Source organism: Crassostrea angulata, chromosome 2, assembly GCF_025612915.1.
Source record: "Crassostrea angulata isolate pt1a10 chromosome 2, ASM2561291v2, whole genome shotgun sequence".
NCBI classification, from domain to species: domain Eukaryota; kingdom Metazoa; phylum Mollusca; class Bivalvia; order Ostreida; family Ostreidae; genus Magallana; species Magallana angulata.
The window spans coordinates 54,280,733-54,300,440 of NC_069112.1; the positions used below are offsets into that span (position 1 = coordinate 54,280,733).

Here is a 19,708-nt window from a genome sequence, read left to right on the forward strand (position 1 = left end):
ATTTACACACTAATCCAAGATGGCGCTCAGTACGTGCCTTTGAAATGTCGCAAAGCGAGACGAGTATTTTATTGAACAAAAAAAAAAAAAAAACGGGGGGGGGGGGGGGGTGACTGAGGTATTTTAATGTTTCTAGGCGCATCTCGAGTTCTTTTTTGTTGTTGTTGTGAAAGTCAGATAGGGTATTTGAAAAAAGGAAAGCAATGGGTGTTGTGCACTGTACATGTATATGTTAAACGTTAAACACCCGTTTATGAGAATTTCATAAGAATACATTTTTTAAAGGGTTTTTTTGTGTGTGTGTGTTCAAATTGACCTATGAAAACTTGGTCCAATTTTGCCGTAGGATCTTGTCCTTTAAGAGATTGAATAGCTTTTTTATGTTCAACTTTTCACAGCGGCTTGTCAAACTGTTTTTTGAAACATTAAATAGAGATATTTGACTTCAATTAACGGAATGTCAGATTGAAGAACTTTCTTTAAAATTATTTTTTTTTCAAGTTGCATGTGATGTCTTCTTTAATAAGAGTCGTGTCAACTCAATGTACACTGACATGCAAAATAAATGCGCGGGTCTTTATCTTTGTATACTTTTCCCCTTCTATCAAACAAATACAACTGTCAAAGAACATATAATGTACCAATTCAAAGTTCAAGTGTAAGAAAATCGGCATGCTATAATGTTGGCCATCAATACCTCTAATTTTGGAAGAAGCATTAACTGATAATACCTCAGATTATAGCAATGACAGAGATGTCAAAGCAACAAAAATAAAATAAAAATGTTCAGTAATGCAGCAAAGTATCATCATTATTACTTATAACTACATTTAAAATTTGTTTTCATGTCATGTTTAATCAGCAGCATCAGAATGAAATCAAAAGAAAAAAGACAATTTTTTAAGCAAAGTGTTTGATAATGAGGTAAGATATCACCATCAATATCACCATAACATGATGATGATGATGATGATGATGATGATTTGCATATTTTAAATGGCAAATCATCATCATCATCATCATCATCATTAACATGGTCGTGTATTATAATCACCTATTTCTCAATAAACGACATGAAGATCATCATCATCATAACTGTTTTGACAAATTCATCATCATCATCATCATCATCATCATCATCATCATCATCATCATCATCATCATCAAGCTGTTGACAACAATGATTTACACAGACAATTGATGCATGCTTTAATTATTTTCCTAAAAGCGTTTGGCTGTTATATCTAAACTGAATAATGTCTTTTATCAACTGTTTCATCGAATCTGTATTCTCAAGAGAACTTGGTGATCTTTCCGTAATCTATCTAAAAAAATGATCTCCCAGAAGACATAATTTATAACTGCAGATTGCGTGCATTATGTATAACCAGATACACAAAGCAACAGACCCCTCTCTTCTATAGTTACCGCTTATCGTAACAGGCCAGATAGATAATATGATAAGGTTAAATGAATTGCTCTGTTAAAAGGGTATTTTGCGGTAATTAGAGTCACGCTTTGACTACGTCACACAATGGCTGGCTGACAAATCTCTGTCAAGGATTATTGATGAGTGTTAATTGGGAATAAATATTGGAAATATTACACTAAATTACATTGCGATCGGGTGCAATGTATAAGTTACGCCCCTTTTCATTACTGTTTTAATTTAGACCTTTTAAATACAATTTAACCTTAAAAACAACTGGTTTTCAATGAACTCGGTATGCTCTGAATAAAACTGATACTTCCAGGACCAAATAAAAATATATTTTAAAAAAGCGACAAACATAATTGTTTTGTAATCCCATTGCTACAACTCTTCGAGTTAGAATATAAAAAGACAAAAATATGGGTTCTTGAGTCAACATACAAACAAGACTTGCGGACGAACAGTTCAATTTGAAAGTGGAAAGGAAATAAAATGCTCATGCAATGTTATGTACTATAATGTTGTATGGTTGTTAAATACATTATCCTGACCAATTTGTCTTCCAACACTCCGTGATAATGACGTCTCATTCAATATTAAAGGTACTGTTATCCCCGTTGCCGAATAAAGAAAAAGTTGTAATTTATTCAAGTAAGAGTTATCTTTCCTACCAAGTGGACATTTTTACACTGTATACTGATAAGTACATTGAAGGAAGAATTACGGCTGTATATTCATACATTTATTCAGATTCACATTTATAAAAGTAACAATCGTTTCTGAATAAGACACTTCCTGAACTTATAACATAAATTACTCCTTAAGATATGCATGTGATATTGCTATATTTAGTGTACATGTTTACTATACTTGTTGTTTAAAAGTGGGAATGTACTAGTGTACATTATATCTTAGATATGGGTGTCACATGTACTTATATATGTATGTATAATAGTACGATAGACGATACCATTAGTCATATTTTTACAAGCAAAAAAAACACAACAAAAATTCTGAAATCAAGTTATTTTAACCATTGTATGCAATTGAAAAGAGAAAGAAAAGACACCCCGGCATTGTATGAAGGACTATACACCTGTTCGGAATTATTCGGGTTAGAATAACATGACCGGTGCCTGACCTTACTAATAGTCCCGCCCCCAAATCCGCATCTTTTGAATTCTTTAGAGCTCCAGAAACGAGGAGAGTGACTTCACGGCTAAAAATGGGGAGAAAATTACAGATCCGGCGCTCTAAATGGACGACCAAGATTTCAAAGCGTGTATTATACATGTGACATTCTTTTTGCTTTAAATTCAAATCAATTTTGTCTGTCTTTTAACTATAGCACGAACTGTTTGAATAGAGCAGAAGGCAATTGCAAACCTGTTAAATGAAAAAGGAAATTAAAATAGATTCTGTACAGTAGAGTAAATGTACGTGCATCTGTAGAAAGTGTTTAAGAGTTTTTCGGTCCAGTTCAAATGAAACCGGAATGATTTTATTTTTCAGAAAAAGTCTCATTTACTAAGTAAAAGAGGGAAAGAGAACAGAGACATATATTTTGTCAGACAATTTAGGCATCAACATAATTGTTGACCTTATATTTAACAGAAGTGTATTTTTTGTGCAATTGTTTATTGATTACTTGTGTATATATATATATATATATATAGAGAGAGAGAGAGAGAGAGAGAGAGAGAGAGAGAGAGAGAGAGAGAGGAGAGAGATAGAGAGAGAGAGAGAGAGAATCTCTCATGATTTGCGATGGTATATGATATTTATTCAACTCGTTCTGTATCTTCTATTCCCAAGCCTTGGTGAGGGTATAGTAAACACACAACGAGTTGGATAAAAATCATATACCATCGCAAATCATAAGGTTTTTTTTTCTTTTCATCACATGTTCTACTACGTCAGTTTTTACAACCTCAATTGTTTCTATAAAAATTATAATTGTTAGCCACACAACATATTTACTACATGACGTCAACAACTTTACGCACGGGAAAAAGTTCCTTAAAGATAAACAAACATTTCATTTTCTCATATTTTTATCAAATCATGGAAAGAACTGCAATAATTGCTTCACATTTACAAATAATATCTTTTCAACTGCATGGTTTTGTTTCTTTTTCATTCTACGTCAATCATCCGCGTAAAGCTACGTAATGTTTCACTATGACGTCACGTGGCGCAAGAACACACAGTGGAATATTAGAAATGTATGAGTGATATATCCACTGTATATTGAGATAAACATGTGATAAAAACCAATATTCATATTTGCAGTCCTTTGTGTTTGAATAATGTCAACAATCTATGTTTCCATCTATCTTCACTATCCATAACCTTTCAAATTAAATAGACAAGTCTCTCTCTCTCTCTCTACTCTTTTCTCCCGTTGTCTTCCTTTCTCTGTCATTCATAAAATTTTTAAACGTATGGATTCCTCAACTCTACATGTACAATATAGATTTTTTATATATTAATCTAAGACACGCAAAAAACGAATCATATCAATTCTATGTAACTCTATAGACATATTTGAACATTTATATATATACGCCTTTATATAAATATCTCAAACAGGTGTAAATTGATTGTGTTTGCAAGTGAAATATAAACAGATCATCAATCTCTTTGTGGTAACATCCGGACAGTTCATGACTGTATTGATCCTTCTATTACATATATTTACACGATTTGGCGCCAAATCTTCGTTGTGTTTGCAGTAACAATTGAAGTAAAATTTTACACCAACGCATGTTTGCTTTCAAATTTTATATGGTCAGGTTTTGAGCACATTGTCAATGAAGAACAAAATTTTTTTTTATATCTGATTTCATTCAATTTGAGACGTTTGATTTCATCTCTGGATTGTACACTTGCATTTGCAAGGCCATCCTCTGCTAATAAATGCAAACCGAAGGCTCTCTCTCTCTCTCTCTCTCTCTCTCTCTCTCTCTCTCTCTCTCTCTCTCATCAATATCAATTATCTTATATCAATTAAATTAACTTAGGGAAAATGATTTTTGGTTTTTTTAAAACAATTAAACATCCATAAAATGCATAAAATCTAATTTCCAGTTTTTGATACTTGTTTAAATAATTTGAAATTGAATTTTAGATGGAATGATAAAACCCATCATATTTCCTAGATAGAAGAAAAGTTCAAGTATTGATTTAACTGATGCATTTCAGTTTGCGTTGAAAAGATATATGATGACCATATAATACAATATTCTTTCTGTAAAATCCTTCTGAATTCTGAAAAGTGATACTATTTCCTTAAAAATCTGACACCTGAAAATGAAATGCAATGTAAAAGATATAATAGTAATCATACCTATTATTTGAAATATACATGTAAAGCATTTTACATATGATAATGCAAAAGTTTTAATATATTACATTCATTACATTTACTCTTTACTGAGAGCACAAATGAATCATCTGTAATGACACTAAATTGATATAGATCTCTTGAAAAAAGGAATTTCAGTTTATGTTTAATCGAGTTTGATTTCAATGCCATATCGATGAATATAGGCTAGTAGGAATGCATGCTGATCTTACAAAAAGTACACTTCATAAATTATGCTCATTGAAGATATTTGTACACTATCACTGTGTTAGTGTCACCATATCCTACATGAAGATTGTTATCATCGTCCACACACACACCATGGGGATTCTCTTTCCCTTTTTGGGATAAGACAAGAGACAAAAGTTGACCGTCCTGATCCAGAAGATGAACCGTTTTACTGCTCGTTTCACAGACAATGATGTGACCGAGGATATCAGTACATATACCATAGGGAAAAATCTTCGACCCCTGACCTGTATAAGAAAACCTGTGTTGTCCTAATTTATTCACCACTATCACAGCATGTTTGTTACGGTCTGATACACAGATATCACCGTTGATGTTTTCCGTGATGTAGTGTGGATATCCACTATACAGTCTTTGTCCTTTGTTGTCCTGTTCTAAGCTCTGTATTTCGTTCCCTGTTTTGTTATACCTGGCGACTCTACCAATGAAAAACACGGTCATTCCAACCAGTATATCCCCGTTAATATGGGAAGTGTGTATGCTAAGTGGTACCCACCCTTTCGTTGTAATGAATCGAGTGATTGTTTTTCCAAGTGTTATTCTATTGACGCTACAATTCGTTCTGTCTGCAAAGATCAGATTCCCGTCCAGGGTAACGGTGTGGTAGCTTTCATTTTCACCGCTTGTTTTTATCATCTGTAGCTGTTTCCCATGTAGATCAGTTTGAACAAGGTTGCCACTTGCATCACTGGCCCAAAGTATGCCTGATTTGCCTCCTGATATATGACATACACTTTTAAGACCTGGTACTATGTACTCTTTGACGTTGGTGACAGAGGAAGACAGAGAAAGCTTTTGATTTACTTCTAATTCATCTCCGTCCGCTTCTTTCAGTTTTCTTGTAGGTTTCAACTGTGTAGAAGTAATGTCCATTGGTTTTATTTTTCTAGATGCTGGTTTAGTGGTGGGAACAGTTACTGTACCCAGTAGTTTAGCGACATCATCCTTGCTGTATTGACCAGCAGTGAATACTGGATAAACAGGTTCTGTCGACTTAGGTATGGGTTTAATATTAAGAACTTCTGAAAGAGAAAAAAGGATTGAATTGTTTTGAACTTTATCATAAGACAGGTAGCCCTGGAACTCTTTTACAAGGTTTTCAAGGTAACCATTGTATTCGTCATAGGCTTTGTCTTGACTCTGAAGCTTTTCCAATAGGGTCTCCTCCATTTCGTTGGCTTGTTCTAAATTGTCCGACATAGCTTTTTCCACTAGACGTTTAACTGACTCTGCTTCAGCTTTTATGGATGTTCTTATTTTATCCATAAACGCTTTCAGTTTTAAGACATCTTCTTTTATATCTCTTTTTATATCTTGTGAGGTTGGGAGATAATATTGATTTATGTTGTAGATTTTATCAAGGCACAAAGTGAAGTTTTTGGAATAAATGGTCTCCAGGTCGTCAAAGGTGTGCCCTCGATGATCTTTTATTAGACATTTGGAACATACTGCAACCTGACAGTTTTTGCAAATCATGTCAATATCTTTAGTGGGATGATCTTTACATTTCTCCACGGGTAGTTTTCGCATACGTTGGCGGTAAGGGACCACTTCATGGTTCTTATTTTCTGGAATGTTGTGATGTTCATCTCTGCATTGTTCACACAATGGTAGGTGACAAGAATTGCAGTAAAATTGGCAGTTCTTCTTACAGTCTTCATTGCCACACACCAAATAATGCTGGCCTATGACTGGTACCTGTATGTCCTGTACATCACCTGGAAATACTTGTTTGGATAACGCCATCTGAAAATTGTTTGTGTACTTTTATATGCTAGATCAGTGACTTGAAATCAATTGAATGCATGTCAAAGTGAAAGTAAATAACATCATAGATCGAGGTGGAATTGTTTTAAAATTTAAAGTGAAATAAAACTGATCAATAGATATAGTAAATTTAGAATTTATCGTCTATATTAACAATTACCTTGCTGTGGAAGTATTCAGTGGCTCGAGTATGCTTTGGACGTGTTATCGTTGAAAACGCGAGACTTAACGAGATCTGTTAAATTCACTTTCTTCTTGCGGATAAGAATAGATTTAAATCATGAAGATATGATTGTGCCCAGTTGCACAGAAACCAGACTTTAAAGTCCTATTATCATTACGTATTTGTTGTCACTGAACCTAGTCGTTGAAAAAATATTTTAATCCCAACCTCTTGCAATCATTAATATTACCTCCATTTGTTAAATACATGCTAGTTATGTTTCTCTCCGGATATGCTACGAGAAGTAAAGATTATGAATTGAATTTATATCTTAAGAGTTATCGTTCTTTGTAAATAGATGTGTTGTTAAAGTCATTGTTGTTTATTATTCAGTGATGCATTTTTTGCCATTACAGATGACAAGAGACTTCAATTTTTATGGAAAAAAGTAAATTATTGTATCTCTTGTCTATAAGTCTTTAAGCAAAACTATGCCACTACAATGTGTTTTCATACAATATTGGGTTATAGCAACAACATTACAACTATACATTCATAACACGCTGTGTTTATAAATACAAAATTCCAATTTAAGTTGAGCTTTCATGGCGTAATAGTTTTTGAGAAGAAAGTTTAAAGATTTTCTCTAAATATTCCTATGTAAAACTTGATCCCCCTATTGTGGCCCCACCCTACCCCCATTGGACCATGATTTGAACAAACTTAAAAAAAAATAAATGGCTTTTAAAGACAACATACCTCCGGTATGCACAGTATATCGCGCACCCTAAAGGGATCTTACGAACATCGATTTCTCAATATTACTTCACAAGCACTAAGCTCGATTACAAATCGCTTAAGACGCAAAACAGAGCTGCTCTATGTCATCAATAAACTTAATTGAGTACATTGACGGAACTTGAAATAATTTAAACATGCTAGAATACACTTTTAAACATTATCTAAAATGCACACATTTTTTTAGAGAATGCCACAGTACTATATTGAGTTTTATTATAGGTCAAGTTATTTATAACCATCTACATAGACAAGTTATCAATTATAGGTCAATTTATTTATAACCATCTACATAGATAATTTATCAGAGTTTGAACCAGAAAACATATCATTTATATTCCGATGCTCGAATTGAAAATCTGGTAAAACCGTCCCTTTGCTTATATTATGTTTAAAATTAAACGAATGTTTGTTGTCCAGCATATATTTAATACACTACTTGTTTTCTTTTACAAAGTATTATAAATCAAAACATTCAGTTATATATTTAATGTGTCATTCATTTGCAACATGAACTACGATAAAATTAAGTTATATATTTGGTTCTACTAGTAACTGTGAATCGAAACCGTTTTATTGTGAAACTTACATAAGCACAACGGTCAAATCACTAACCAGATAACCATTTTGTCAATTGATTAACTTAAAAAAACATATTACATATTATTATGCAGAGCATTTATATCATGTGATAATGATTATTTTTTTCTTCATAAAATTGCTCTTTTCAGATTAGTTCTCTGAAAATTTACTGAAGTATGATTGTGTGCTCTACTTGCGACTGTTTATTTAAAAGATGCTTTATGTTTAAGACTTTTAATGATCACGTATAAAATGCCTAGTTAAATAATATTACGACTTATTAATACATTAGGACTTATTACACACGGTTAGGCAAAGTTGTGTTCATATTGCACATAATGGAAAAAAAAAACATTATATTTTCTAAAAGTATACACATATAAATTTAATATCATATAATATAAAATGAATATTGAATGAAAAATCATAGTTAATTTCAATCTGTATTAAGCATAGTGTGGTCCCTTGAATTAACAGTCACGTAATGTGTGTTGATAATTCTCACAAATGGAGGTTATAAAAAAATTCAAGTTCGCAGGTGTGTAATGTAATTTAGACTAATACACATATATTATATTTATCAACTAGATTGTGAAAAAGCTGCTTCTTGATATAAAGTTGTTTTTTATTTGAATAATTTTTTAAAGAAATGAGCTTTTGACTGAAAATGTTATGACCTATGCTTAATATTTCTTAGAGGTTTTAGGAAAGCATCCACTCTTTTTAATAAGTTTTACATCTCCTTACGTTATATTAAAAAACGATATTGACTTGTTAAATGTATAAATTTGTGAAAAGCGGATTCATACTTCATAATGTTCTTTTACAGTTCTTCTTAGTCCAATATATATCATACCTTACATAAACATTTTTAGGAAAGTATGTGCGACCTTGTACCACAATTCAGCTTCAATCCAAGTTCAATGGCATCTACAAAACTTTCTAGTTGAAAGATTGGACAAACCAAAATCATCTAAAATGCCTTTTATCCAAGATACCTGATGAATAAACTAAGAGAGATTGATTAGGACTAAATACTTTATTATGGTTTGGCGTTACTGGCCGCAGTGACTTTAGGCTACCAATGGGCTGCCTCACAACAATTCAAACAAAACAACAATACGTGACGGCCCATCAATAGGCTCATTGCGAAGTGGGTGAGCGCAAATGCACAAACGTCACAAAATATAATATTCTGTACAGTGGGTAAGTGCAAATGCACAGACATACAAATGACAAAGTTATACACAAGGTTTGTGCAAATGGGTAAACGCAAATGCACAAGTTTCAAAGTTCAAAACACATTAAAATTGTCAAAGTTCTTGTGCAGCAAGTATGTGCGCGAATGCACAAGCATGAATACACAGCATTTTAAACACATTAACAGCATTATAAACACATTATATTGACAGTAAAAAACTGTATCCTATGATAATTTGAATGATTGCACTCTTCCATTGGAGTTGGGGTGCGACGATAGCGCCATAAATCAACGACAATGTCAGGAATAGAACGAGTGTCACTGCGACGATTTTTTGTTCAGAGCTGCAGGTATCACAAAGATTACGTGGGTGTCACACCGGAACTGAAGGTATCACAAAGGTTATGATGGTTGACCTGAAAAAAAAAATAATGTAAAGAAAAGCAGTATGTGGTTCTAAGGAAAGGAAATGGGAGAGGAAGGGAGGGTAAATTAATCTTAAGAGTATACTTTATTACAGAGAATTAAAGCATGTCTTACCAGTTTCAAGAAGAATCCAGAAATGATGCAAAAAGAGGCCTATTTTTAAAGCGAGTATATTCAACCGGAAAAATTCCGGAAAAACATAAACACTATTTATAGGTCCTTGGATAAATTTGCATATCTTTGACAAGCCAAGATATGCCGTATTATCCAAGATACCTGATGAATAAACTAAGAGATTCTAGTGTCTAGTGACACTTTTACGTTCTCGCCATCTCAAAAATATCTTGTTAAATCTAACGACACTTATTTGAGAAGTTTTATTTGGACTCTGAATTGTACGACTGCAAACTTGCAATTGCATAACCAGCTGTGCATCTCATTGGGACCAAGACCACCGGTACCAGGATGAAGAACACACTTATTTATACCTTCTAACTTTTAGTAATGTTTGTGTGAAAAAATGACAGTAACAGACCGTCAACTATCTCAAAATTCCATAAACCGAAATACAAAGCTAAAGCAGAACAACACGGACCTTAAAAAGTATAGAGGTAGGATCAGGAGGAGTGAGCATCCTCTGCTGACCACAGAGTGCTCTTTGTCGTAATCGGGTAAAAAACCCCGGAAAAGTCCGTCGACAATTAGGTGATTAATTATAGTCTAACAATTAGTACGAAAGGCGTCATTCAGCATGCGACCCAGTGAAAGATTGTATTTGCTGACAAGGTCGTTGTATCGTACATAGAGCTTACGAAAAGATGATTTCAAACAAGACTGTTGATAGTCCTGTCAACAGTAGCTTGCCTCGCCTTAGAAACTGTTCATACGAAGAGCATGTCCTTGCGTATCGAATTAACTGAGAGACAAAAACAACATATGCAGGTGATGAAGGTATATTGCTACATGAAGCAGTGTATAGCTATTACAAGTTTTGATAGTTAATTGAATGATTTATTATCAAATAACAGTTGGTGCTTAATGCTTCAAAAACCAATACGTATTTCTTAAATAAGTTAAATGTTCGTGCATCAACTGATACAATAAATTTAGGAATGCAAGTTAAGGATTTATTGATGATATATATTGACCCCTATATATTATTTTCCTATATTAAATCCTTTTTTTTAAGTGGTAAAAGCTTTCTTTAAAACTGGCTTTAAAATTGTAATAGAATAGTTATCAGTATAATCCTTACAATATCAATAAGTTTTAAATATCAAACATTACACATGTGTATATGCAACAATTCATTTACAAAATGTCAGACGTGTTTTTGTATTGTATACATAAATCAGATAATAATATCTAAAAGGACAATACGTAGATATATATCTCTTAGAATTGTTTTTCAATGCCATTGTGTAAAACATAAGTTAAAATGCAGATTAAAAAAAATGTCACCAATAAATGCTTATTGAAGATACTTGAATACTGTAACTGTGTTTATGTTATTTTGTCCTACGTAAAGCTTGTTTTCATTGTCCACACATACACTACGAGGACACTGTATCTCTTGTCGTGATGTGAGTAGTAAAGACAAGAAATGACCATCCTGATCCAGAAGATGAACCGTGTCACTGTCAATATCACACACCAAGATGTGACCGAGGATATCAGTACAGATACCATATGGGCAAAACTCTGACTTTTGACTTGTGTAGGAGAACCTGTGTTGACCTTTTTTATCTACCACTACTAAAGTATGTTTCTTAAAGTCTGACAAACAGATATCCCCGTTGACGTTTTCTGTTATGTGATGAGGACATGTACTATAGAGTTGGTGTCCTTTGTTGTCTCTCTGTATGTTCTGTATTTCTTTTCCATGTTTGTTGTACCTGGTGACTTTACCTTCTCCATCCTTCCTCATTCCCAACAGTAAGTCCCCGCTGATGTTAGAGGAGTGTATGCTGATTGGAATCCGTCCCCCTGTTTAAATAAATTCTGAAATGGTACGATCAAACGTTATTCTGTTAATTACGTTATGGTTTTTGTCCGTAAAGATTAGATATCCATTCTTGTTAACTGTGTGGAAACCGTCGCTTTCACCATTGGTTTTTATTACATGAAGCTGTTTCTCCTTTTGATCGGTTTGGACAAGGCTACCTTTTCCATTATCGACCCAGAGTCTGCCTGATTTACCTAGTGATATATGATATACACTATCAACACCTTGTACTTTGTGACCTTTGTGACCTTGGTGACAGAGGATGACAATATTAATGACAATGTTTGTTTGACCGCAGATTTTTTATCGTCCTGTTTCTCTGTAGGTTTCAAATGTGTAGAGGCAGTCTCAAAGGGTTTTATTTTTCTGTTCTCTGGTTTAGTGAAGGGAATGGTTATTTTTCCCATTAATTTTGCGACATCATCTTTGCTTTGTTGAGCAGCAGTAAATACTGGATAAATTGGTCCCATGGTCACAGGCATGGGCTTGACATTCAGGTGTTTTGAAAGTGAGAAAAGAATTGGGTTGTTTTGAACTTTTTCACAAGACAGGTATCCCTGGAACGTATTTACAAGGTTCTCAAGATAACCAATGTATTCGTCATAGGTTTTGTCTTCATTCTCAAACTTTTCTAATAGGGTCTCCTCTATTTTGTTGGCTTGTTCTAATTTGTCCGACATTGCTTTTTCCACTAGACGTTTAATTGACTCTGTTTCAGCTTTTATGGATGCTCGTATTTTTTCCATAACCGTTTTCATTTTCAATGCATCTTTTTTAATATCTCCTGTCATACCGTGTGAGGTTGGGAGGTGATATTGATTAATTTTATATATTTCCTCCAGGCACAGAGTAAAGTTCTTGGAATAAATTGTATCTAGATCACAAACATATGCCCTCGATGGTCTTTGATTGCACATTTTGAACATAATAGAACCTGACAGTCCTCGCAAATTACATATCTTTGCATTTTTCCTCAGGAAGTTTTCGATTACGCTGTCGGTAAGGGACTATTTCGTGGTTTTTAGTTTCCAGACTCCTCTGGTGTTTATCTCTGCATAGTTCACATGTTTGTAGATGACAGGGATTGCAGTAAAACTCGCAATTGTTTTTAAAGTCTTCAACACCACACACTAAAAAATGCTGGATTATAGCTGGAATGTCGTCTACAACACCTTGACCTAGTGGCTTGGATAATGCCTTCTGAAAATTATTTATGTTCGTTTTTTAGTTTCATCCTTGACTTAAAATCTTACAACTGAATGCATGTCAAAGTGAAAGTTAAGAATAACTGAGATCGGCAAACGACGTGGTGTTGTTTTAAAATTGAAATAAACAAATATTGTGTAATAAACAATAGAAATCTAATTTTTAAATTGTTTTTGACTTACCTTGTTTTTCATAGCTATTTTGGACGGCATTTTTGACGCTATACAGTTGATAATGCAAGGGTGGTTTTATCTGATGTTTACGTTCTAGTTGTTGATAAAAGTAGACTTAAATAGATCTGCCAGTCAACGCTTTAAATTAATTACCTGCCTACTCTAGATAACAGTGTTATTTTATTGTGTGTGTATGTGAGGGGTTCAGTTAACTGAAAGTTTTGACTTTTTAGTAATCATTAATGAAGCGTCATTGGGTTTAATCGATAATTGCAATCGTTCTTCTCCGTAAATGTTCCGAACAGTAAAAACTGTCTATATATTTGTTCAGATTTTACATCTACCGTTTATGATGAATTATGCATTTTGTTTCCTTCGGACTGAAATGTCACACTTCATTAGTCTTTACATGACACGTGACCATCGAATATAAATTTATGTCAATTCGAGAAGAATTAATTTTCGGCAATATGGCCGACACTTTGCCTACTCATCGTGACATTTCCTAATATTTATTCAATTTTTTTTTTTTATTTTTGGAGTAGTTGCCGTTTATTTTTTTTTTAGTGTACTTGCAATTTGAATTGACCTCACTGTGTTGTGTTTGGAGCTGAATAAAATGACAGCGTCGAGATTTAATCGAACTCTGTAGAGATCTACTGTGTTAAATCATTTTTTTTTAAATTTGTAATTCGTTTTCGAGTCACTAAATAACAAACTTCTCTTTATTTTGCAATAGTCTGCAATGAAAGAGTACACATTATTCATGAATTATGTTTGCATTGACTTTTAAAAAATTTCCCTACTACGAACAGCTGAGTATGCAAGTGCAGCACACAGAATTAATGTTCAAACCAGAATTATGAATAGTTTACTCTTTTTTAGGAATTATAACACGAATTGATCAATCCAACCGATCTTCAGCTATGAAATATCTTGTTCGCAGTCAAAACAATATATTTTATCAGTGTTTATTATCTATTTAAGACATTTCACTATAGCCAGGTACTCTACACACAATCGCTCTTGAAAATATAGTTCTATGAATGAGTGCAAATACAACATTACAACAAATGTTTAGAATATTGATCTACATGTAAAATTAATACATCGAAGAAAACAAAACTAACGTAAAATGATTTAAAAAAAAAGAACTTTTACCAGGAATGTTAATAAGACTGAAGTATTCATATTCTTACGTTACCGCCTCCTTAATCTTTTTCACAAAATATGTTTATGTCATTCATCGATTGACATTTGTTTTTACACCAAAGAACATTGCTTATATCATTAAAAAAATACATTACTTTTATGAATATTTTGACATGTTGTAAATTTTTAATTTACCGGGTGGCAGTTAATATAAAATTTACATGTCCATTAATTATGACACAATCTCCTGTGAGAGAGAATATTAGTTACCCAGGTTCAATCAAGGGGTGTACGGGGATTTCCCCCGGGTTCTGATTTATACACCCTGAGGCCGTAGGTTATATGGAAACAAATTGTGAATCATCATGAGGACAATGACATGGAAGAGGACGAAAATCATGAGGCAGCTGAAGAGGAACCCATTGATGTCAGTGATGATGAAGAAGAAACCAGTCATGCAGACAGAGATAAAGATGAAGACTTTGATTCAGAGGATGATATAAGTGATGACATTTCTGAAGATAAAGTATTTAAAATCTTGAAAGAAATTGAAATGGAATATGAATATGATTAAATAAAAAAATAAACTGTTTGATATATCAAAGATTGCAGTTTACCGGCACACGAAAGATTCAATGCAAATTTTGTGTGTAGTGTCTGAGTATTTATATAAACTCTCTCTCCCCGAATCCCTGCGACAACGCTTGGCAAAGAGGAAATCTATTAAGCGTGAATGTGAATTTAATTAATTTGAATTTTACAAAAGTGACCCCCTTCTAGATCTGCACATAAAACAACAGTCAAATTACGGGGTAAATAAATGTCCACTTTCACACATGCTGAAAAATGAAGAAAGCATTGTATTGCTAAATGAAACTAACTGAATATATATTTTAAAAAATCATTGGGAATTAGGTCGAATTGGATGCTGTACTGTAATGTAATTATGTAGATTATAACATTTGTTTTAAAAATAATAAAACGGAGCAGAGAGTGAAATAAACTATCGATGGCTGAAGTCCACGGGATAAAGAAAAAAATTCGAGAGATTAAGAGTTCAAGGTTTCAAGAGTTCGGAATTTTCCGGGTTCAACAACGGGTTTTATATTTAGTCTAAGCGAATGGTATGATTCAGTCTATTATTTTTGTTCAAACCTTATGCATGTGCTTTAACAGCGTTTCATTCAGTTAAATATATGAAGCTGTATATTTTACAAATCGTAATTAGATAAATATGTTGAATGAAGTCCATGATATTTATTTATTTTATGCATCATTTATGACCAGATTGATCAGTACTACTGGACTGCAAGTCTGTTTGTCGTTAAATAGATAACTGAGTATTACCAGTTGTACGGGTACTTTACTAGCTTTAAGAATTTGTCCAGCAATAATCGTTATAATGACAATGATGCTGATAGGCATTTTTTATTTTTTACATTTTTTTTAATTCACCAGGCTATGACTTTGACTCATGGTCTACGTATCGTCTTATGATTAATTTCCCACTTTTTTACCGCGTCTCTAAATTATCGTAAGACGGTTGGTGTTAATTATAGATTAGGAACGGTATGGACAAGAGAGAGAGAGATACTCGTACACTTTCACTTTGTACGTGTTATATTGTCTTACATTAAGGTTGATATCAGCACCAACACAAACAATCAAAAGATTATATATCCCGTGCTCTTCTATGAGTAGTACAGACAAGAACTGGCCGCCCTGATCCAGAAGATAAAGCTTATGTATCACTATCACAGACCATGATGTGACTGAGGATATCAGTACGTATATCAAAGGGATGGAACTTTGTCCCCTGACCCGTGTATGAGAATTTGTGTTGTCCTGTTATATTTATCACTACAGTAGCATGCTCATCATAGTCTGACACACAGAAACAGTACCTGCAACAGTTTTGTGGGTTTTTTTTTACAATCTTACCATACCCTATTGAGTATAGATCCTATAGTATTGTGCGTGCACACTGTTCTATCGGTGTTGATTCTATCCTATTTTGCGTGATTCCTATCAGGTTTATCGTTCCTGTTTTTAAACAGTTATTCTGTTTATTATATCGTGTTAATTGTTCTTTGCCTTTTTGTAAGCAAGTAATTTTACTGCAAATTTAGAGATCGTTCAGTGCTCCAAATACGATATTTTATTAAATATTTCACAATTCTATCTAGCTTTTTGTCATAGTAATTTGTAATTTCTTTAGACCAAAATTTAAAAAATATTACTTGTAAATTTTATCAGGAAATAACGGAAATGAAAGATTTATGTCAACAATCGAAGTACTTAGAAACAAGATAGCATAATTACTTGTATATGCCAAATATATTAAATCGTACGCGGATTACTGCGTGAAGATTACATTGTATGTGATATAATTTTATGCATTATTTTCCATAGAAAAAAAAATCATTAATGATAGATTCTTATCCAGTTGAAGCTGTAGTTGTATTTTATTTGAACCCGAAATTTTCCGTGTGAGTTCGGCTGAGATGTACGCAGCGATTGGCTAGGGTTTTCGATAATGAAAACAATGCAAGCAACACAGTTTTTGATCGTTTGTGGTCATATTTTTAAGTTATAAATAATAACTGGTCGTTTTTGTATGTTCTATAAACGACGCTGCTATAGGATCAAGTACTCAATTGTTGATTATTAAAGAAAATCTGCGTATTTCTTGATTAGTACGTGTACTTTATAAATTTCTGTCATTGTAGGGTTAATCGAAAAGATTGTTTAACGTGAATATACGCTTATCATGAATATCGTTTATCATTCCCCACCGTATATCAGTCGTATTGTATCGTGCATTTATACTGCTCTATCGTGCGTGGATTCTTCCCTATCGTTTATTTTTTTTAATTTTTTTTTTGGAAAATCAATAACGTTCTGGATACTGTATTACAATTGGAGATTTCTGTGTTATGTGGTATACGATTATTTAAGTTGTGTCCTTTGTTGTCACTCCGTATGACTTGTTCTTGTATTCCGTTCCATGTCGTGTACCTATTGAACTTACCCTTTCGATCATTGTTCATCCCCACCAGTCCACGAGGAAGACAAGAAATTATTCTTTAAACAACATTTACAACAAACTCCCGTCTTCTTTTTGTAGGTTTTTAGTATTTAGCATCTTTTCTAATTTAGTGTCAGGAGTTGATATTTTATCGAACAGTTAAGAGACATCATCTTTTCTGTATTTACAGACATTAAATTCTGGATATATTAGTTGTATGGTTTCAGGGATATCTGTAGAATGCATGCAGTAAGTTGAATGTGAAGTTCTTTAAATAAAAAAAGGTTTTTAAATCTGCTGGTTTGTGATTTATTAAGTAAACGTTATTTATTAACCGAGTACTGTAAGAAACATCAATTTTAATTCGTTCAGGAGGAAAAGAAACATGTTATTTAACATGACTTATTACAACTATGGTGTGACATATTGTACTGTCATATCTATAATAAGTCCCACATCATAAACATCTTTTATAAAGCATTTGTATTTAATGACAATCGTCTTTGAATAATCTACAGTCATTGGACAAAAATATTCGATCCTCGGTGACGTCAAAATGGCGGCGATTTGTTTACATTAACTACTCAATAAAAACTACTCTCCTGATTTTAATATTTGTTGTCTTACCCTAACATTTTGTGAGATTGCTCTTCATTTTAATAACTTCTAGAAAACGGGTTGGAATTGTGGCATAAAGCTGACGAACATAATCTACCGATAGGTTTTGCCAGAATCGTGTCACTTCCGCGATCAGCTGATCTTTAGACTCGATGGTGTTTCTTGTAGACTGCAGGTGTCTTTTAAGTTTCAACCAAATATTCTCAATGATATTGATATCGGGAGACTGAGCTGGCCATGATGTAGTGTTTATACTACTAGTATTTTTTCCCATATATGCACTGAGTAATCGGGATCTATGAACGGGGGCATTGTCATCTTGAAACACATAATTTCCATGAGGAAAATGTCGAACAATAAAGGCCCACAAATTGTTTTCTAATATATCAATATATTTTTCGGAGTTGATATTACCGTTTACACTGGTCAATGTTCCAACACCATCGTAACATATACAACCCCAGATCATAACAGACAGTTTGCTTTTCGATGGCGCGCACACGAGATGGGGATTGTCAACTTCGTCGGTCTTTCGCCAGATAAATACACGGTTGTTATCACATATCACTACCTGACATTCATCACTGAATATCCATTTCTTCCAGTGATCATCAACAGTCCAGTTTTTTCTATCTCTGCACCATAAAACGCGTTTTTTCCTGTTACATACTCTGACGATCATATTCTTTTTCTGCAACCGTCTATTGTATCCCATTTTAAATAATTTTCTCCTGAAAATCTTTGTACAAAAAGTAGAATCCTTTGCATTATTTATTTCACTTGTTATATCATCCAGTGCCCCTCTCCCGTTACTTTTCATGATTCTTGAAAGTTTGACTTCATCGCACACAGAGAACTTCGGCTTCCGCCCAAATCGATGCCTGTATTCCACACTTCCATGAACTTCAATTTTTTTTAATAATGTTAACAATAATAGTCCTAGGTATTCCCAACAACCTCCCAATTTCTGCCTTATTCTTCTCTGTCTTGTAAGCTTCTATAACTTTCATTCTTACTGCCACCGGAACCTCTAACTTACGAGGGGGCATTTTCCCGAGCTTTGTTTATAGAATATTTTGACAGCCGACAAAAATTGGTAACTCTGACGTAATCTAAAAACTATGACGTATTTATAGGAAGAAATTCCGAACCCTATAAATAGCGCGATACAAAAAATGCTGCGACTAATTTACAACATCAAAGGCATTTTGACGCCAACGACAAATATTTTAGTCCAATGACTGTACAGCGATTGAAATATGTGTCATATGTGTGAGAAAAGGCAAAATTCCACCTAGATTTGTATATACAATCATAATTTAATGATAGTGATGTTGGGGGAACTATTCAAAGGTAAACGGTCAAAGAAATCAATTTTTCTTGAGATGTTATTGCATTTACATTGTGTATATCAAGCTACCCAAGTCAACCTGTAACTAACCACCAACGCCATAGCCAGTTAGTTCCGTGGTTTTTCAAATTGTCCCTACGAATTCGATGCACATTACTTTTTGGTAAAAACGATTGTTATTTATTGTTTA

The 19,708-nt window shown here is 33.4% G+C and overlaps 1 protein-coding gene and 1 pseudogene across 1 annotated transcript; both read right to left on the reverse strand.

Annotated features, from left to right (window-relative positions):
• Positions 1-4,520: 4,520 nt before the first annotated feature.
• Positions 4,521-7,102, reverse strand: LOC128170502 (uncharacterized). Its single transcript, XM_052836279.1, has 2 exons — positions 6,976-7,102; positions 4,521-6,794 (listed from the first exon to the last, which is right to left on the reverse strand). The coding sequence occupies exon 2, from the start codon at positions 6,792-6,794 to the stop codon at positions 5,037-5,039; it is 1,758 nt and encodes a 585-aa protein (XP_052692239.1). The 5' UTR covers positions 6,976-7,102; the 3' UTR covers positions 4,521-5,036.
• A 4,354-nt stretch (positions 7,103-11,456) lies between these two features.
• On the reverse strand, positions 11,457-12,904 carry LOC128170518 (uncharacterized; annotated as a pseudogene).
• Positions 12,905-19,708: the final 6,804 nt, after the last annotated feature.

Excerpts from the sequence above, each read along its gene's own strand:
- LOC128170502 (XM_052836279.1), bottom strand. The coding sequence starts at position 6,794 with ATGGCGTTATCCAAACAAGTATTTCCAGGTGATGTACAGGACATACAG.